General features: G+C 40.6%; 1 protein-coding gene across 28 annotated transcripts in view; it reads right to left on the reverse strand.

The window, feature by feature from the left end:
* ptprfa (protein tyrosine phosphatase receptor type Fa) overlaps window positions 1–22,316 on the reverse strand; it is a 316,431-nt gene that overhangs the window by 5,136 nt on the left and 288,979 nt on the right. For 26 of the 28 annotated variants that reach the window (XM_067512498.1, XM_067512505.1, XM_067512503.1 and 23 more), the window contains 9 exons: window positions 21,166–21,289; window positions 20,836–21,011; window positions 13,059–13,178; window positions 12,484–12,638; window positions 9,673–9,958; window positions 8,200–8,378; window positions 3,428–3,554; window positions 2,345–2,470; window positions 1,320–1,474 (listed from right to left, as the gene is read on the reverse strand). In XM_067512498.1, the coding sequence (XP_067368599.1) occupies window positions 1,320–1,474; window positions 2,345–2,470; window positions 3,428–3,554; window positions 8,200–8,378; window positions 9,673–9,958; window positions 12,484–12,638; window positions 13,059–13,178; window positions 20,836–21,011; window positions 21,166–21,289 (1,448 nt within the window). The remainder of the gene's footprint in view (window positions 1–1,319; window positions 1,475–2,344; window positions 2,471–3,427; window positions 3,555–8,199; window positions 8,379–9,672; window positions 9,959–12,483; window positions 12,639–13,058; window positions 13,179–20,835; window positions 21,012–21,165; window positions 21,290–22,316) is intronic. The other 2 variants (XR_010914989.1, XM_067512515.1) reach the window with 2 other exon arrangements.

A 22,316-nucleotide genomic window follows, 5' to 3' on the forward strand; every position in this document is an offset into this window, starting at 1 on the left:
AACCTCTGTAGTCTCACTTGTTAACAGGCACCTTTTTTAAGACAGACATCAAGCTGAAAAATAGCATGAGTAGGCTGTATAAGATATGCTTTATGTTGCAAAATAAAATGTGAGAATCACTTCCTCATGTGCTATTTCAGACATTTAATCATAAACATATAAAAAAAAACATTGGGACAAAGGAAGCTGAAGTGCAAATATGCTGACTAATTTCTGGGTTTTAAGGATTCATTCATCTGGTACCGGCACATGTTAAGAATGAAAAGAACCTCCTTATCCTCCTTGGGGCTAGATAGTTGCCTGTAGAACTATAATTATAGGCTGAAGAGAAAAAATAACAAACCAGTGAGTTGTGCTATAACTTCACGGTCAGGTAAGTAAGTACTATACAAGTCCACTGTTTCTGTAGTGAGGATGGTTCGAGAATTGGCTTCAGTAAAACGGGGACAAATATATTTGGACAGGGACACGGTGATCCTCACTTTAGATCTGTCCAGCCCGCACAGCATTGTAGATTGGAAATTGAACAATCATAAAGTGCTTAAAGTATAATGGAAGTTCCCCGAAATGGATTTAAAAACTGCCACAGGAATGTGACAAGTAATGATTCACCCGTTGTGAAGCTACTATGGCAAGAAGACTTGAAAAGAGACTTTCTACCCGAGGAATCGTTGAATAATTTGGCAGTAAGTGGAATATACTGTTTGTAAAGACACAAAAAGAGACTCATAACATGAAAATCATAATATTACTGTACATAGAGATCACAGGTCAACTTGGTTACAGAAACAGGAATATTTCTACACTGTATGTTGGAATGAACACGAGTGGATCAAAATCATAGTAGTACTGAGTTGTTGGTTTGTATCGAGAATTTCTCTAAATTCTGCTTTGTATTTAACATTTGACTAAACCCAAAAAGCACTGGTATGAAAAATTTAATTTTCTGTTATCAAAGTGAATATAATTACAGCTTCCTAAATTATGCCAAGACACTAAAAAGTATCTAAAGCTTCAGGCTTGAGTGAGAGGGGAGAATCCCTCCTGAGTCTATGCTGAATACATTGAAATGTAGTCCTGGTACTGAGATTTTCACTTGGGCCTTTTTTGGAACTTTAGAAAGATTGATGAAATACTTGGGTAGATGGTTTGTATGATTTCCCAACCTCTGTTGTGTTAATCACTTTATGTACAGTTGGTAATGGACCCCACTACGCTCTGGGAGCAGCACATACCTTATGACCGAGAAAGGCAAAAAGCCTTTTCGCATTGTATGAATCACATTAAACTCTTTTCTAAACACACACAGATACACTTACCTGCAATGCACAGTGATTGGTCCGTCTTGTCCAAATTGCTCCTTAGTTTTATGAACTTGACCGATGAAGTCAATGAATCCCTCGCCGGTTTTGGGGACTCCTTGTTCTGGCCAGTCTGTGAACTGAAACTGCCTGATGGTCCTTGACTGACCATCCTGACACACACACACACACACACACACACACACACACACACACACACACACACACACACTATTTTTAGATGCTGTAGATACTAAGGTTGTCAATTAAAGTAATCGAGTAAGGCTTTACTATTGTAGTGCTAGTATTACTACTATACGTACTATCCTAAACGTACTAACTTTAAATGCATAAGATTCACAGGAGATTGGTGCTTTCAGCGCTTTTTAGAATAGTTCCCCAACAAACTTTCGTCAACAACACCACCAACATAATACGATGCTTGTTTCTCAATAATAATGTTATAAAAACTCACACTTTTTCTATCTTGCTGGTCTTCTGCATAAACTGTACTGTACAGTACATTACATTTACTGCACATTAAACTGTGGGCATTTGGCGGTTGGTGTTATCCAAAGTGACTTACACACCCCAGCCACTACCTTGTCCTGTCTTGTGGGATTAAACTGCTGACCCTGCAGTTAGTGGATGACCTACTTTTTCTCCTGAGGCCCAGTCGCCCAATATATATTGGTTAATGTGCTGTTATGTAGATAAAATCCTGCATATAATTGGTGCAGACTATGTGCTGCGAACTGATGTCAGCCATGACCAGTTTAAACCAACTTTTCCTCTTTGCTACGTCCCTGTGTGGGTTTGCTCTGTCCAAACGCTCCCACTTCAGTATAATATGCATTCAAATTTACCACAGAGGGGAAGAAAAGCTCTCTGCGTGGCAATAAAATGTCACTCTGCTAGCACAAACATACATACATAGAAAAATTGCACCATAAGTGGAGCTGATGTCTTAAGTGAAGGCTGATGCCATTTTCCTGCTGCTGCATCACGCAGCAAACAGCAAAGCCCCTCTGACAGGAACCTACCCTGGCATCTGTGACTTTAAACTCTCTCAGGATGTACTGAGGCATGTTGTATTCAGCCATGGGGTCAACAACAAAGTACTGGTAGCGTGCAGAGCGCTCAGCAGGCCAGTACTGATGGCACTTTTCCTAAAGGATAGAGAGAGTAGACGTATCACAAAGTGTGGTGGAAGTAATCACGATATCTGGCTTTGAGTTCTGCCTGCAGACCCAGTCAGACTAAAATAAAATGGATTTATACATAACACACATCATTATCCAAATGTTACTGCTGCAGTTTAAATCTAAACACATTCAATATGCAGTGTGTACTGCAAGTGTGTGTATCTACATCCTATGACTGTGACACCTGTGTGTGAGTCAGATGTTCCCTAATGACAGTGCAGACAATTTATTTAAACTAATGGCTAAGGGAGAAGCCATAAAACATATTTCAATGTACATATATATACAAATTGTAAAAAGTATGTAAAAAGATCAGTGTTACCATAGAGACTTGATGTGGAACAAAAACAGCAGCTGGTAAAGGTGGAGCTCTCCATACACTGACAGCTGCTTCATCCATAATAATACATCAACATTCATTAGATTTTTTAAACTAAGCTACATTTGCAAAATGAGTTGTCGGATCCATGGAGTCGAGAAAAAAATTATATTTCTCAGTGAAGTGAGTGAAATAGGGGCCATACTCTTACAAATACCACCAAGTCTAAGTCAAATACAGAAGTAAATCTGCCTGTGGTCAATCATATCGCAAATAAGTGGACATACTGTTTCTAATCTGAAAAGCCATCATGTGTATTTGAATCCTCAGCCATCCAGCTAATGTTGGTTTAGCAGAAACTGGACTTGATCCCAAAACTCTTTTTACCACTCACCCCTTTCTAAGTCTAAGTGGGGAAACTGCTGACTAAAAGCATTTATTTTCTCACACCAATTTTTTTTTACTTTAGAAACAATAACATTTAGTCTGACTGGGCACAAAAAGGTTTCTCTTTGCCAGCAGTGTGGTTTATCCAAAATCCCAGATTTTAAAATGATCTAAGGCTTTAAATTATTGACATGACATTGGCCATGAAGTGTTACCCGTCCCATCTCGCGAAGTTTGGTGAGCATGACTACAATGGTGGAGTTGTGTTCCCACAGCATTCTCCAGAAGTCCTCTGTGGTCTCGGCTAACGGGCCCTGGGTGGCCATGTACGCTTTCTGCTGCCTGCGAAGTGGAACAGAGACAAAGCTGTGTTTCCTCCTCAGGGTTCTGGCAGCATTTCTGCTTCTGGATTCTCCCTTTTCAGCCCAAGCAGTGGTTCATTTTGTTTTAATAAAAATATATCATCGTAAACATCTTTCAAACAGGCATAAAGATTATTAGTGAACCTGCTCATTGTTTGCTGTGCACTGCTGCACACACATACCAATCAATAGCACGACCGCAGTAGAATAACTATGGTGTCTTACATTTAACATTCTGTCGCTGTAAGAAAATTATTTGAAAGCTCAAACTCAGCATTTAGAAAAAAGCTTGATGCAAAAACACAAACATTTTTGTATTTGTAGTGTCTGTTCTTACATGCTATGCCCTGCTGTCAAACTAGTGAAGTGTTTTCCAAAATTGCTTGTGTTTTGTACAGTTGCAAGTGAGAGACCTAATTCTAATGTGTCTTCTATTTATTAGATATAAATGCTGAAATGGTAAATGTCTGCACTTATATGGCACTTTTCTCAAAGCGCTTCCCACTGCTTCTCATTCACCCATTTGCAATCACACTCACACACTGACGGGGCAGCTGCTGTGCAGCTGGCCAACGCTCACCAGGAGCAACTAAGGTCGTGTTCAGTGTCTTGCTCAAGGACACTTCGACATGACCAGAGGAGCCGGCATACATACGGTTGGGTGCAAAACTTTTAATCCCCTTATTTCTTATTTTGATATTTTTTAATTACTTTTTCTCCCAGCAACAAAATATAAAAATATATTCTAAGCACTCAAAATCTGAGCTGCAACGGTTATTGTTATCTTGCAAGATGCCCTGAGTATGTATCAGTATGTGAATCTGCAATATTACTGCAAAAACAACAATAAGATGCCTTAACTGCTGAATTGAACTATCGGGTGGTGAGTGGTTTTTTTTTACACATCGCCTCAACGTAAATTTGATGAATCAGCTGTTGTGAATGTGTGCACTGATCTTTAAATGGTGTTTGCTTGAACACAGACCCCTTTTAACAGCTCTGTTAAAATGACAGATGCCATCCCAGCTGCTCAGCTCCATCAGGCTCCAGGGAACCCGATGGAGCAGGTACAAGACCTCACCACTGGGGGGCAGTGTTGCAGCATCCAGCAGAGAGCTTGACTAATTCTCAGCCCGTGGGCCCCAGTGCCAGCGCAGCAACACATACTGAGTATTTCTGTTATCTGTATTCATCAGTGCTCTATCATTTAAGTGCCAGTGATGTCTAGAGGCACTGTTGTTTTTGTCTGGGTGTTCGCCCCTGTCCTGCTCTTTGGTTTTCCTCTGTGAAACAAGCTTTGGAACTGTTATTTAAATACTTCATTACACAACAAAATACACATATGAACAGAGGAAGCAGAGGTGCAGTATGTTGCTGGACCTTGAGGGCCTGTCACTGTACCAGTTGGCTGCTATGGCTCAGCACTGCTCACAGACCAGTAACACCAGGTCCTGGATAAAGTGGTTTAAGATCAGATGTGTGAGGTTACAGATGATGCTAACGAGCACCCAGAACATTCATCAGTTTCAAACATCTAATGCTGCTATATTATTAAGCTGAAAGAACAAAGCTGCCCTTTTTAAACACATTTTTTAAACATATGTACTGTTGAATCTGTGGGCAACTATTGCTGATTAAGACTCACTAAGACCTGGGGCCTTTTTGAACAAAATTTAAGGAAACCAGCTTCTACATCCAATTAAGTAAAAGGTTCATATGAATTGGATTGATATAATAAAATATGGGCTGATAAAGTACAGTAAAATCATTACTACGGTCTTATTTTTGGCCAGTTTTGGCTACAATTGTTAGGGCAGTTTGTCAACACTAACCCTGACCTACCGTATTTACTGTGGTTGTGTGCACACAGGTTTTCGGTTTGATTCTGCTGATTTCAGTTTGAACCTCAAATTATGGCTTATGTGGAAAATCAGGATAAACCGAGCTTATAGAAAAATGCCAAGGGAAGTAACTATTATTTGACTCAGACTCAGTCATTTTTTGAAGTTGTGTGTGTTTTGGAAACCTGATGTTTCATTTTGAACCATTTGCGCCTGCTTTTAGTGATTTAATGTCTGTTTGTGTGCCTCTCTTGGATCATTTAAGGTCACTGTCTATCATTTTAAAGTTGTTTTGAACCTCTTTGTTGCAATAATGTGTCAGACTAATTACACCATTACCCAGACGAAGCACTTTCTTTTGTGTTCACAGCCATAAGACTGTTCGTTCAATTAATGTGGACAATACACACAAACATAAAAAACTGCTATATTCCACATATCAGCCTTATTGCACTGTACAAACAACACATAAGTAAATAAATAAATAAATAAATAAATAATAATATATTTATATGCCTACTCACCTCGGTTACTCTATTAAAGAGCCTTGTTATATCATCTTCTGAGATGTTTTAAACAAAACAGTTGACCAGTAACTTCAGGACCATGGGCCTAGTGACTTCTCTGATTATATTCCTCAGTCACAAAAGCCAATTAACAGTTACATTTAAAATAGATTCTTCTAAAGGGGGTAAACGTACATTTTAATGAGTGCAGTCAGTCTCCAGAGTAAAGATCATGATGCACTGGTGTATCTGTTTCCACCAGGCACTGAGGTGAACAAATACAGACTACACAGATATAGCTAGAGGTCAGCTGACACCTTCACTTATCATGCTAATCATGTCCATCCCCCTCCCCTTAGTCTATCCTAATCCACACTGTGCAATTTAAAGGCAGAGCTCAGAGACTGCTGCCTTTGTCTCAGTCCAATCTTAATTACTGCAGTAAGAATTAGAGAGGAATTACAGGACACCCCCTCATCCTCACCCAGGGGACATCATTAGGTACTGACAAGACAAACTCACCCTCACTCCAAGTAAAAGGGGAAGTCCTGACTCATTAGCCTCTGCTTTACTCTGCCAGTGCACTGAAACATACTCCCCATTAATGTTTACATCTTCCATAAAACATGCTTCTCTGAGAGGCTTGTGATTGGCTACTTATCTGACACAGAACAATATCTGTGCTGGCATCTCCTGTGTGGCTCTGTTAGCAAACGAGACAGACTCCTTTCTTCTCTTTATAGTGAGCTATCACACTTTCACAAGTGTGCTGACACACACAGAATCAGTGAACACATGAATATTTGATCACTGAGACACTGCTGCAAACAAACAATCCGTGAGAAGGCTGCTGCTAGTCAGTGTTGGTTCAACAAGAACTGGTTTGCTATTTCATGGGCTGGAGATCAACGTCATTATGTCACTGTAAACTGTTTCTCAGCAAAGCGAGCACCAAACACAACATCTAGCACCACGTTGTCTCTTCTCTAATGTTGCTCCTCACGCATCCTGGTCAAACACATATGGCTGCTGCTTGCTACATTAAGCGATTATGTTTGCGAAATGCGCACATGAACACACTTTGTTACACATTTATACTGAACAGAATATGTTAATGTTAGGGTTAAATTAGTTACCGACCACTAATACCATGACCTACCTTTACACTGGTTTTATTACGGTACAGCAAGTTTTATCTTTGCAACAAAGCTTTAGTTGGACTTGTCTGTCACAACAGTCCTGCCACAGCTTTCGTATGAAAATGGTTCTTGGTTGTAGTCCAACACAGAGGTTTCCTGGCTGAGAGTCAGGTTTTAGCTGGTAAAATGTGACAAATGGTTTGAAATCAGGCACCGGCTCTGAACCGGCCCTCAAACTGGGTTGGTGGAAAAAGGATAAAGGTTTTATAGACTTCTTTTTAGCACTTTTGACAAACCCAGTCTAGCCGTTTCCCTTTGCCTTTAGTCTTCAGTAATGCTATTAACTATTCCTTTAAAACGAAAATCCTTTCTCTCTGTACGAACAGATGAAGCGACATCTGTCTCTCGAAGACCATAAGTAAGAAGTTCTGCATCCTTAATTATACAATCAACACACCGTTGTCCAGAATGTTCGTTAAGAATATAATCTAATTGCAATAAATGATGGTAATTCTGGACAGTAGCAACAATATGCAATAAGGCCTAATTTGTTTGTTGTGTTTGACAATATAAAACAATAATTTTCTTGACAGGAAGAGTAGCAAGGACATTGAAATACATTTTGCATACTTTTGTTACATTATTTTGGTGCAGGCAGTGCACTACACAAATGTCGGGGCTGCACGTGGTCGTCAGGCTCTGGACAGATCCAGAGTCTGTCTGGATCCTAACGGAACAGGGTGCTGATAAGATTTATGTCACGGATACAGAGACGCAGAAAGAATGAATTAAGCTTTATAGACACAGACAGGAGCAGTTGGAGTAATAAGTTCTCTTTACTGGAGTGTCATCTGTCTCAGACAGCCTAACCATTTACAGCAGCGGAAAACAGGAGCGAATTAACAGGTCTGAGAATAAAACCTATTTGTTTTGACAACTACCACAATAAAAGAACAGGGTAGTGAAATACTGGACTCAGTGTCAGCCTGTAATTTACTGCTTTCAGCTGCCAGATCCACCTCCAGTCTCATTAGAGCTGCAGCTGCAGAGGAGATTCTGTTTTGCAGCCCCTCAGGCCTCCGTGGGCCATTTTGCTGCTTTCGGTGTCGCTGTGAGTCACATGATGTCTGTGGACTCACCTGTATCCATCAATGAAGCTGGCGTTTATATAGTCCGAGCCCTCCACCCCTCGGATTGGCTGCAGGCAGACTCGGGTAGATTCAAAAGGCATGATGTTCACCAGGCGGTTCTTGAATTTGTTACATGGCAGGTTGGCACTGATGAATCTTGAGGTATGTGCTTTAGAGTTGGCCAGTTTCTGTGGAGACAGGGAGAAGTCTCTAATGCTTTTCACACATCCAGTCGTCCAGATGTGCCGGCTTCATAGCTACACCCACTGGCTCCAGTGTCTGCCTCTGGGCTTTTAAAGTGCTAATACAATTGCTCTCGGTGGAGTGTGGTGTGTGAACAAGGTTGTTAAAGGACACTGGTAGCTAACACTCTTATTAATGCATGAAAATGATGCACTTTAAGCTGATCGTCTTTGTTCTCTGACTAACAAAGTCAGATGCTGTGGCGCATTAAAACTCACGGTGAAGACAAAAGTCAAAACAAACCCACACACATTTACTGTGAGCTGCAGTAGACAGGCCAGTGGAAATGCACATAAAACCGATGAAAATAAAACTTTAGTGAACAGCATCCCAAATGGAAGAGTTTTGGGGGGGGGCCAGCTTTGCTGACAGGGTCTAATGTGATTCCTCTATACTGCAAGGGCAAGTGTCAATTCGAAAAGTGCTTCGAACGAAATTTGCAGTGAGCTGAGGATCAAAACCTAATTATGCTCTGTCTGGATTTACAGCCACCCTGCTTGGTTGAGCAGGCAACATAATTCGGGTTCTGGCACGCTCCCCCCGAGAAGGGGCTGGTTAAATCAAGGTGGTGTCGCTCATCATGTAAAACCACCTAACCCAGTAGGACCTTATCTTTATGCTGTCAGGCATCCAGTTTGTCCTGGTCCTCTCTCCTTAACTCTCTCCCTCTGCATTTCCTGCACACCCTCTCTAGGCCTGTCAACTGAAGCTCAGCGGTTAAGCTCCTTCACCCCCTCCGCCAAAAAAAAAAAAAGAATTCAACTGTAACACAGGCTGAGGGTGGAAATCCGTCCTCCACCCTAGCATCCTCTGCATCTGGCTGCTAAAGGGCTCTCCACTCGATTTGTGAGACATGACATAAACAAGTATTGTATTTCATCCAAATATATATGGAGTGTGGTAAGATTCTTCTCGTCTCAGATAGATGCAGTAAAATGTGCATATGAAATATTCGTTTTCTGGGAAGCACTGGTTTAGTTTTTAGGGATCTATTATCAGAGCCTGGTGCTCAGTGACTAAAAACTACTTGCCTGTGACATAAAACTTAGTAAAATATAATTTGGATTGTTATGATGTCAAGAAAAATAAAACCATACAGATATGCAATGGACTCAAAAATTGTAAAAGAAACAGTTTTTAGTTTGAGTTCTCCTGTAAACAGTTTCTACTCAATACGGTCACTGTTTGTGTTGTAGTACCACAAAAGGCCACGGGGGGGAAAATTAGCACAGTTCATACCTTAAACTCCAGTTCCATTGCGGTGACAGTCTCCCCAGGAGGATTCTGGGTGAGCTTCTGAATGTGGGCGTACAGGTTGCGAGCGGGGACTTCTGTGTTTCCACATGTTGCAGCTTCTAGCAGGGCCTCGTGGATGAAAATGTACTGATCCTCTGTCTGCACCATGTAGTTCCTCTGAGCTCGCATACATGTCACATGACCATAAATGTCAGCTGACTTTTCGTGTTTCATCCTCTCCAGCATGGCATCGGTCACGATGAAGCAGCCGGTCCGGCCCACACCGGCACTGAGGGGGCACAAAGAGAAAACATGGTTAAAACAGAGACTTATCAATTATTACTGTGCTCTAACAACTGGACATATTTTTGGGTTCCAAAAACATTTCAGTTGGTCAAACAGGAATTAGTTAAAGAAAGAGTTATGTATTTGAACCAACAAAATCTAACATAAGAAAAGGCAACCTGAGTGAAAGTGTTGATGTAATACCAACTAGAACTGAAATCCATCCGTTCGGAAACGCTCACAAAGCTATTCCTTAGTCTATGGGACAATAGTGAACCTTTGACCTGTCTGACAGGCAGGATATGCTTTTGCTCAGGGACGTTTTCATTCTGCAACCCCAGCACAATTTGGCCGGGGGGTGAATTTGCGCCAACTCTGAAATTGAAAAATTGTATTTATCTTTGTATTGACTTCCTGTAAAAGCACTCTCTATGTTCACCCTATACACTCAGTATGGACACAGCAACAAGTAGAGAAGAAACAAGTTCGCTTTCAGCTCATCAGTAGAAAATCACTTGTAACTGTGTTATGCAGCAAGACGAAGAACTAAGAGCAGTCGACCTCAGAACCAAATGAACCAAATAAAGTTTTTGCAGGGATCAAGTCAAAGTCCCGAAATAAACCAACTTTGAAGATCTTAAGGTGATTTACTTTTTACCTTGCTGATTTCCATACGGAATAAACCTTTTAATCAAATGCAATTAGCATTTAAGACATTTGTGTTTGCTCAGGCTGCCTAGGAACTGTCTTCAAACCCACTCATGACTCATCAGTCCAGAGGAGACTGTCCTAAAAGGCCTAGGTGTGTTCTGGGTCTGCAGTGGTTTTCACCTTTCCGCCTCGTGTCTTTCAGACAGTGGAGTCATGGAAACTGATATTCATTGGAGTGAGAGAGGCCTGCAGTTCCTTGGATGTTTTCCTTGCTCGTTTTGTAACTAACTGGATGAATTTATAAATAAAATTTAATAAATACAATTATTCAATTAACACTTGTGTTTTGTATTTGCTCAGACTGTCTTTGTTTTATGTTAGATTTACTTAGGAAATCTTGCAAAAGAGAGGAGAAATCAGGAGTTGATCATTTTTTTCACAGACACGCTGCTTTAGATGCAGCTCTATTTTGAATTCTAAACATGATTGAGTCAGATTCCTGACTTTTTGACTCTTCTCTGCTTGTTGCCGTGTTCTGACGGAGTGTAGGGTGAAATAAGCAGAGGGATTTTACAGGAAGTAAATACAAAGATGCATTAACTTTTCATTTTCCGAGTGGACGCAAATTCACCCCGACCAAATCTCAGACTGAGCAAAAAAAAAACAAAAAAAAACCTACCTATCAAAACAAGACAACACAGACTTCTGAGATCAGTCGGAAGCTGAGCAACACAAACATCTGAGCACAGGTTGTTGTGTAGATTCCTCCCTAGGACAAACTAATGTCTACAGACTTGACCATATTACAACACAGAGGCAATAAAATCTTCCATCGGTCAAATTCCTTCAAATTATGTGAAAGGAAAATTAGCGTTGCCACAGTCTGAACACAGCTTTAAACTAGTTGTCCCAAAATGAACAGACTTAGTCTAAGAACATTTATTCATCCACTGTATTTATAGAAGATGCAAAATACACTGTATCATGCAAGACACACAGTGTTGTTTGTACTGTTGCTGTATTGGCTCAGCCCTTCTCACTATGACATGTGGTGCCGACAGCGACATCACTCACTTCACTAGTCCACTGAAGAAGTGAGGCGCACAGCAGGGAGGGAACACACAGACCACAGAAAACTAGACTGCATTCTCACATCTTTGCCTCTCGGGTGCTTTCATATGTTTGATATAAAGCTTCACACACCAGCTAAGCGTAAATATATAAATGGGAGTTTCGATTGGAGTTTCTGGGTAGTTCTCTGGCTTAATACAGTCACTTTTGTCTATGTAGTTTCTCTACACTGGTACCTTCAAGTCCACACTAGCTTCTTGATTTCCTTCCTTTCCTTTCCTCAAAGTTGGAAAACTATTAATCATGAAAATGATCTGCACTTACACAGCGCTTTTTCTATCTTATCGGTACCCAAAGTGCTTCTACACTGCTTTTCATTCACCCATTCACTAATTTAAAAAAATCATTCATGGCACATTTACATGTTACGTGTCTTTTTTAAGGTAAAAAATACAATCTGTTAATGGAGAAGTTGTAGTACAGTAAGTAATTCACTCTGCAATAGTCTTGGTTTACAAATGTTTCATTAACTTTCATCTTTCCCCTGAGGCCCATTGGGTCAGACAGTTGGCCTTCGAGGTTGAGGGATAACATTTATTAATGTTAGACCTCCACATTCGAGGTTGAGGTATAACATTAATGGGCCTCTCAAACAACAACAAAGAAAAATATAGTAGGCAAGTTTAGTTGGGTCAAAGGTGGTTTTGTTTCATTCTTTGACAATGTTAATATTTCTCCAATGTGTTGACATTAGATTAATACCTAATGCCTAGTGTTGATGCAGTAGATGGTATAGGGATAGTTCACCTGCAGTGGACCACCATAGGCCCAGCATCTGAAGGGTTACAGGCCTTGACTCTACGTAGAAAGGCCAGTGTTGGAGTGGGATACTCAGGCACTCCATGGTCAGGCCAGGCCATGAACTGGAACTGTCGAACCTCTCTCTTCTCACTAGATCCGTTCTGTGGGAGCACACCATTAGCACGCATGTAGCCCTCAACTGAAACCTTCATCAACATCCACACAATGCAGACTTTTATTTCCCTTTTCAAGTAAAAATACTTAAAGTATAGCGTTTTTGTTTTTCACATATGAAGGTTCTTCTACACTCTTGTGCTTCTAGAGCCTTTACTTTGATCTGCAGGCATCTGATTCATTCCTTTGTATACGTACAAATGCAAAAATCTAATGGAGTCTGACTTAGTCCACTTGGAAAATTTACCTTGTCACTCAAGTTTCTCCGACATGTAAAATTACTATCACAATTACTTAACACAATAATAGATATCTGATCAGCTTTAGTGCTCTTTTACGCCCACAATGCATTTTCCCTTCTATGAGCTACAACTTGCCTTGCTGTCAAACACTCATATAGTTCTTACCTTATACAGGGCAAATGTGCGTACACTGTATGTAGCCAGCTCCACAGTGTCCAGCATGGTCACCTGAATCATCCCATATGTCTCTGTGCCTCGACTGGGCCAATACTGGTCACACTTCACCTGCACAGATCCACAGATCAAAAACCTTGTTTTTTCACTCAGTGTTATTGTTGGTGCTAGAGTTATACAAAGAGAAAAAAAAAGCTTTGTGCATGAAGCTAAACAACAAGTTTGTGTGAAGGCAGACCATTAGTGCCTGTTCCCCCAGCCAGTCAAAGGGTTCCAACCACCAGCGACTGTGTAAAACACATCAGTATTGTGAAACAGTGGGTCTTCACGGACTTAGTTTATGAAACCCACCTTCAGCTTTTAATTTTTTATTGTGTTATTGTAATTTTTGCATGTGCTGATGCTATGGTTAGGGTTTAATGAAATCTAATGCTTTGGATTAAAAGTACTGTACTAAGATTCGAAAAAATGTTATTTGGGTAAAACCTTTTTAAACGTTGAGACTTTTGGTGTCATAACTTGGCAAAGGTCATAAAGTCCACCAATGTAAACAATCATGTGTCATTTGCTTGCAACTTCTAATGCAACCAACAGCAGGATTCAGTGTAAGCTGCACCCTTTTTAAATCTGGCTGTCTCACCAAAATGATGCCTGGCAGGACACAATGATTGTGCAAACATAGTTTAGTTGGGTTTACGCTCAAACACAGGTTTAGGTTTAGGCAGGAAAAATGTTAGTGTCAGGCTTTAAATGATTGTTGTTTCTGCAACGCTGGTCAATGTACACTCAAATGCACAATAGTTGCTCCTTTTAAACTGGGTTTTTGGTCTCTGTGGGACGTATCTGTGCGAGCTTCTGAATTTTTGGAAACATTTGGCTGAAAACGTGGCTAAAAACGTGACTACAGATCAGTAAAGTTGTGGTCCTCACACTAATGAAACTATAAAGCTCTGCAGAGATAAATGGAGCTGCACATTCAGCTGGAAATTCTCTGTAGGTTCATTATACTGAGCAGCTGCTTTTACATCGTCACAATGTCCCACATTGTTATTTGATAAATTGTTATAATAATGCATAGCTGCTATAAGCACTTTGCAGACCAAACGAATTGAGAAAAGTAGTAATAGCATCCTCTGGTTGTATAATGAGCTGTGTGCATTGATGCTTTACTAGCAGTGTTAGGGAAACAGATGTAACTTTATCAAACCTGAATTAAGGAGAAATAAATTCAGTTCATATGGTAACCATGGATTGAGGTGACACGTTTAATATGTATAACATTACTCATGCAGTTTCAGAGCTTTGTGACATGATGCAAAACGCACAGAAAGTAATTGTTCTATCTGGATGCTTTAGATTCAAAAGACTAAGTCACAGAACAAATTGGTACCAAAACCTTGTGCCCAGTTAGTGTTGGTTTTCTTAATGCACCCTTGGCTCTAGTAGGCATGGACGCAGAGGATGACGGTGGGGAAGGAACACACAAGTGGACATTAGTGCTGACCTGAGGGAACCGGCGGCCACAGCCTGCAGGAGCCTGGCACAACAGATGGTGTAATTATGCTTCATAGGCTGGATTGGTGCAGGTGTCAGTGTGGGGGTGTAGGTTGTTTGGCAATGCCTGTGGCTGAAAACAGGACCACATGGCCTTTGGTCTGAGTGGTGTAAGGAGGTGGTTCACCAACTGGACAAATCGAACACACCTTACTAACTTAAGGCTGACGATATACTGTACTCACTTTTGCTTAGTGCATAGGTGCAGAGTGTGGCCTAATCATCCTTGACAGCGGCGCGTTTATTCCTTGTGAACGTTTCCACTACACAAAAAGAAGCCATGGCACCATTCAAAGAGGTTGATGTTAAGACGTTGTTAAGTTTGTGCCTTAACATTACATTTACCACATATTGTATAGCCTTGCGATCTACGCTGAACCAGACACTGTGGCTTGATGTGCACCTTCCCAGGGACACAATTACAAGTACTGATATTGGACAATCTCCTCTGATGTCTTTTCTCTTTTCTGCTCTTTTCTATTTGTAGTACAACGAAACACGGTGACATAGAACGGCAGTAAAAAAGTGCTTTGTCCTGCCAGTTGTGTTCTGGTCCATTACTAGTGTTTTGACCAGGCAAGAAACCTACATAACAGAACCACAACTGACCACAACTGACTGACTGAAATTTTACAATCAGTGCTACTAATTGCATAATTGCCTGCCATCCATTCATCCATTATCTGTACCTGCCCATCTTTTTCAGGGTCATGGGGGGCTGGAGTCTATCCGAGCTGTCACAGGGTAAGAAGGGGGGTCAGGAGCAACACAGAGACACATACAAAGATAGAAAACAAGTCCTACATTCACACCTTAATTTAGAGTCACCAGTTAACCTAAAATGCAGGCTTGTGGAAGGTGGGAGGAAACCAGAGTGCCCACAAAAGCAAAGAGATAATAACAAAATCCACACAGAATTGGTATCTTGCTGATACCAATTATCACTGGAGTTCTACTACAAGATAGATTTTATCATTAGATGCTTTTTTTTTTTTTTACAGTATTTAGCAGTCGTGACATTAGTTATTAAGTTGTAGTGGACTGTTTCAGTGAGTGGAGAATGTGGTGACTGTTATGTTTGTGGGTTTTAGTCATGTAAATCAACCAGTACTGCACAATCCGACTCTATGTGCCAATTAGTTAGTACACATTTGATTATTAAACAAAGATATTAACATGTTGAAGCTATCTCCATTTATTTGAAAGACAGAGTCACAGTTGACATTGCTATACTGTACAAACACTCCAACAAAAAAAGAGAACACCTGTAAATTATGTGAAAAACACAAAACACCCCCTGAACTAAAGATTGGTGCTGTGGTTAGTTTGTGTCTGCACACGTGAATGGACTGTTAAGAATTTCAGCTTCTTAGCCTGAGGTTGTCTGTTTCAGTCAGTCAACACTGCGAGCCGTTGAGAGGTCGTAGCAATCTACACCCTTTCTACAAAAACACTGAGTCAGGGGCAAGAAGAGATTTTAAAAGGTTTGCAGTTAGAAAGAAGCTGTGGTAGAAGGGAAAGGTTTGTTTTTTATGCAAATAAATGTGTGTTCAACACTCAGAAGCTAATGTTGCAAAGAATTTATGCCTTTTATCATCATCAGGTTCATGATATCTGTGTAGCCAGTGACAACACTCGAAACCAATATTGAATGGTTGTGATCTTCAGGTCCAAAAGCAGCACTGCACAAAAAAACTGACATGATTCTGTTGTGGAAATCACTGAACGAACTCATGAACTCCTCTGAAAAACTCTGTTTCACTGTGTCACTGCAGCCACAAAAGGAAGATAAAACTGCCGTTCAAAGAAACAATTCTAGATAAACAAGATCCCGAACCTCGGCTCTGAGCCCAAACTCAGTTAAAAGGGACTGAAAGGAAGTGGAAACTGCCTGGTGGTCGGCTCCAAAGTTTAAATTCATGGAAATCATGAACCACCATGCTGAGTTTGTACAAAATGCCTCAGTAATCCCACCTTGAGCAGACGAGAACTATAGCTAACATTCCTAAATTGCTAGGAATTAAAATCCAATTTCAAGCCATTAATGGATGTGTCTCAATGACCTGCAGTCACTGGTGCATTGGAACAAGGAGGCAGCATATCAATACGTGCAGCATTTGTTGGGCAAATGTGTTGGTAAACTGCCATAATGGCAATTTCCTCTTTCTGGGAACAGAGTAGCTACATGAGCTTTATATTCCATGGAAGTCTAATAAATCTTTAAGATCTACTCGTATCCCCGTCAATAGTCATTAGCTGGACCAAGACTGAGTTGAGGAAGCAGAGTGGTTTATAGGGCTGTCACTTCTACTCTAGACTCACATTAATGTAAAATAAGAGACAGTTAATTAAAGCGTTATTCAAATTATCGACTGTTACATTCTGTTTTATTTCTGGATTCTACCAATTAAGCAGGTAAGTAAGTGCCTATTAAAATATTTATCCCGAATGCTAGTGTTACACACTCTCAGCAACACAGCTATTTAATCAAGTTGTTGATCTGTTCAACACTTTGCTACCGTGATAAATAGACTGAGAGGTGCAGGGCAGGTTTCTAAAAAATGATGTTAATGGTTCTCCAACCTTAATTTCAGTGCTGCCAACAATCTAAAGGATTTCTAAAATATACGGAGGGTCAGTGGCCTCTAACGGACACATGTTAAATTGTTGTGGTTTTCTGAGACATCAATTTGAAAAACTAGTGTGCCATTGTAATCCAATAAACTCTGCACGGTGGCAATTTGATGGGAATAAAAATGTTACCAATGCGAGATGAAAATAGGAGGCTACTGCTCTCCTCCTGTTTCCTGCCAGCAATTCTGTGGGTTTCTTTGACAAACCCAAAAAACACAATATTTGCCCAATGTTGCTGTACACAAGACCTCAGGCGCTCAACAGTCCATGGTCACTGTTGTCTGATTGTTGTCCACATTGTGTCACCACCCATTTTCAGTAGGAAACATATTCATATTCATCACAGTAGCACGACAGTTTCTCGTGCAATGCTGCCTGAGGTCACACACATTCCACCAGGTTTCTACCTTCAGCCTTTGCACACAGATTTCCCCAGGGTCCCTGAATCCTTTTACCTTTGTGTGAAATGTAGATGGTGAAAGGTTCCAATTCTTTGCAGTCTTGTATGGAGAAATTATCTTTTGGAACTAATTGAGATCCGTCTCCAAAACTTTGGCACAAAGTAATAAATCATATTCCATCTTTTCTTCACTGTTTCTTCCAAACACTGAGCGTTTGGTGGATGCTCCTTTTATACCCAATCATAAGCCCCTAAGCTGTTTCCTATTAACCTGATCATTTTGGAATCCTGCAGAACAGTTGTTCTCTTAATATTTTTCATTTTCAATCTTTTTTCCCACTGTCCAATCTTTTATCACATTACATTTTAGGTTTGTTTGTCTGTAAATTACATTATTGTGAATGTGATATTTCACAAATGCCTTAAAGGAATTTCCTCAAATTTGGCAACGATAAAATTATACAGAGGTTATTTGCTTACTTATAAATGTAGATCCTCAGGAAAATCTTAATGGAATTTCTTCAAACTTGAACCTTCAGTAGTCAGTATGATCAGTTGTCATGGATGATCTGATTAGTTTTTAGCAGTCAAAGGTCAAATATTAAAGCCACTATGACTTTGCCATTGATTCTTTGTCAATGCTACTGTATACTGTATCCCAGCCTGGCGAAACAATCGAAACAGTCTCATGGATGAACTGATTAGAATGTGGGTAAATGGTCTGCAGTTATATACCTATTTGCACTCAACACTGCTTCTCATTCACACACTCACACTCACAGATTGATGGGGAGCTGCTATGCACCGGGAACAACTAAGTTGGGGTTCAGTGTCTTGCTCAAGGACACTTTGACACAACAACTGCGGGATTGGTGGTCGGCGGCTTTGCCTTCCTGCGCCACAGTCGCCCCACTATTCGATTGAATTGTGGTCTGGACAGACACTCATCGCTACATATTTGATCATGGAAGCCTACAACTGCAGTGTGGTAAAAAGAATTAAATTGGTCAGTTAAAACACTGAACCAGGAGTTCAGGAGTTCTCTGAGATGGGGCATCACATTAGAAAAATGCACATCAGCCCATGAAGAATGTTTTGTTGTTCAGTTTGGACAACTTCTTGACATTCATTCAGTGATTTGACTTGGATTTTTGCTGCCTTGTACCTCACTTGACTAAAATGAACTGACTAAATGTCATGCTATTTCACAATCCAAAATAGATAACTGCAGCCCACTGTTCCCAGAAGCCTAAAGTTTGAACGCTTTGTTTAAACAGTGTGTGGAATCATCGGGCGTTTTGAATCATCGGAAGGATTTAAAGCGAGCGAGTCAACCATGATTGAGCCTTTTTATATGAGATGCCATGTGCTGTAAAGAAAACACAGTTCCCCACAAATTAAGTTTATATCAAGCTCTGCCTCTGCGTACGCTGATTGCGCCTGGAAATCCAGGAGAGTCTTAAAGGGCACTCCAGATAAATTCTCCTACACTTCTCCATTGTCTGGAGTTTGTGAAAAAGGCTTAAGAGTCCTTCCCATGATCAGAGGCAGTGGACAGACAATTCGAATTTGGGTATCAACAGCAGACATTACCTTGATCGCGGGTCAGAGAGCAGCTAAAATTTCCAACACCTCTGACTGAACGTAAGACAAGTGTTATTGGGTCTGGCAGGGGGCTGATGGTCTCTGTCACAGATAATAATAGCACACTCCTGTGGCTCTGTATTTTGCCCTTTGGTTGTAGAGTTATTAACAAAGTGAAGGAGGGCAGACATCATTACTCATATGAACATTGTCCCTGCCCTGCTGCCTCTCAGCTGCTATGTGACTTGCCGCTGCAGAGCCAAACCCATCTGTACCAGCGGGGCAAGTGCACTACACACAGAGCAGTTCATCAGTTCAGCCATCTCTCAGCCATCATGTCTTGCATTTCGTGTACATCTATTCTCGTAGCATTTTCGTCATTTTCCAATAATAATGGCCCGCTTCTCCTTTATTTTTACTTTGAGTTTTAATGTGAGTTGCTCAACATGCAGCTGAACATGTTGATGTAGTTTTTATGTGTGTGTGTTTCTGTCATTGTCAGCGAGGAAGAAAACGTAAAGTAGATTCAGCCTTTTGTTTCGACTAACTGCACTTTTTTTTGTCTTATTTGAAGTAATCAAAAGAGAATTTAAGCCCTCAGTCCAGCCTTCACACACATACACATTTGATAAGGGCTGATAGCTGGATAGAGGTGTTGGATTACAACACTGTTTGAGGACAGAAACCAGGCTCACATGCTTTCGCAGGATTTCACATGAGTGAAAAGCATTTGGTGGGTGGGTTCAGTGGTGCAGAGAACATAAGTGAAATGTGGATTTCCAGCGGAATTCTGTGATTGGAACTCAGGGTCAGGCTCAAAGTGGAGCAGAGTCCAGCCAGACTCAAAGACTTTTCTTTTTTCACTGCTATTAAACCACTTTTTTTTTTTAGCTTTGATATTTTTCAGGCAAACTCAAAGTTAGAATGTGTGGTCATATTATCCAAATCAATTCTGTTTTTAAGTTGACTCCTGTGTTTTTGGAGATGTGTGGCCAGGTGAGACCAGCAGTCACCTGAGCCGCCCAGTCAGTGTCTGCTCGGAGAAAACACTCCTGTCTCAGCAAGCTGTGTGATAATTTGCTGCTGGCTCAGTTGTTTAAGGCTTTTTAAAAATGCTATAACTTATTTTGGAAGATAAAAAGCTGGTGTCAAATTTAAAATATTTGTCTGACAGGACTGAGGTTTTACTGTATATTACAAACTTGTGAACCCATAATAATATAGGTATATGTATTAATATTTTTTATGTTTTAATAGACACAAACAAGAACAGGTTGAAACACTGTTAGTTTATTTGTGTTTCCCCAGAAATGGATGTTTTTGGTCAGTTGTCAGTAGCTGAGCGGCTAATGTCATCAAGAACACAGATGTCGCTGTTGCAAATACCTGTGCTCATCTCCAAACTCCAAAGTGCAGGAATCTGAACTGGGCACACTGTAACGTTCAGCTTTCTGCTGCCATGTTCTGCACCATTAAGCATCAGGAGCTTGGTTTGTATGAAAGAAGAAGCTAAATGATGTGGTGACTATTGAAAGCGCTTTGTGTCTGATGTTTCCCCTTCATCATTGGTACTATTTTTCACTTTTAGAAGCTCACCCGTGATTTCTCCTCTAGACGGGTCATCATGACGATAGTGCTGGTTCTCTGCTCCCACACCATCCTCCAGAAGTCACTTAGAGTCTCTGGTAGTGGCCCCTGTGTAGCGATGTAAGCGTTCTGCTTCCTGTAGCCATCAATGTAGTTGGCATTGATGTAGTCACTACCTGGAACTCCTGCAAGTTGTTAGCAAGAAAATGAGAACTAATGAGAAATCAGGGTTAGCTTCTAATTAACATTTGATGACACACTTATAAGAGGAAGATAAGAGAAATCAGACATCAAGGTTACACCCCCTTCTTTAAAGATGTTTGTATTTGTGCCTCTCACCATCCACTGCTGTGAGGATGACTCTGGAATGGTCATAGGCGATGACGTTTGCATAGCGGTTCTTTGGCTTGTTAACCTCCAGGTTAGAGTGCTCCCAGGTGAACTGCTGACCTGGATCAATAGACTGACACGCAGAGGGTGGGCAAAGAGGGACCAAGAGAGGGGGGAGGTAGAGACACATAACCATTTAATACAATGGTGCTCAACTTCTTTTCTGGGGTTTAAATCCTGTCAGAGCTCAAAGGGGCCAGAGCTGTAAATGTGATGCAGAATCTACTTTGTCACCCCTCTACTAGCTGTAATATAGAAAGCCCTGAATGGTCTTTAAGCCCCCTGCATGCACACTGGACTGTCTGGATATGTATAAAATCACTGCAACCCTCCACCTGCCAGCTGCCCTATATTAACTAGTGAACAGATGAAGATATTTAGTGAGCTTCATATCTCAGTATAACTACCAGAGAAACTGAGGAAATAAAGTAGTGACAAATCAGCTGACACTGGGTTACTGCACCAAAATATGGGCTGGCACCAGTGGGGAACCACTAGTATGGAAAGTACAGCTTTGGAGAAGAGTATAAAATGTGGTCATGGGAACAGAAATCTATTAGAAAAACAACAACAACAACAGTAAATTCTACATTTTTGATGTTTTTGAGAGGTTAACCTTTCCAATAACAAGAAATGTAAATTTGTTCTAATATACTTCTTTTTGGGGAATTTCTGACATTTAAATTTTCATTTCACTGAATACTTTGGTTTATTAGTACCAGCAAAAGTAATGACCTTACTATCAGCCTCCTGTGTACATTCACATACCACAAAGTATGTTGTACTTAGTCACCGTCAAACACTTCACAAACTGTAAGGGTGGATGAGTGTTTGCCCGTTGAAGGCAGAGTTGGCAATTCAAGGCCCAACTCCTGCTGGCTATTTGTGACAACAATCCAACCACAGCGGTGACGTTGGATAACCCAATGGACTCCAAGCACGAGTTCCAAATCTGGCAAATTTGAGCTGCTTTAGGTAATTTAAATATTCGTAAATATTTTTCACTGTACTTAGGATATAAGTTTGATTACTTTGACCAGTATCAAGCAAATAACATTTCAGTATATATAAAATTCCAGAGAGTCCCTCCAAAAATAACT

This window comes from Channa argus, chromosome 8 (genome assembly GCF_033026475.1).
Source record: "Channa argus isolate prfri chromosome 8, Channa argus male v1.0, whole genome shotgun sequence".
NCBI classification, from domain to species: Eukaryota; Metazoa; Chordata; class Actinopteri; order Anabantiformes; family Channidae; genus Channa; species Channa argus.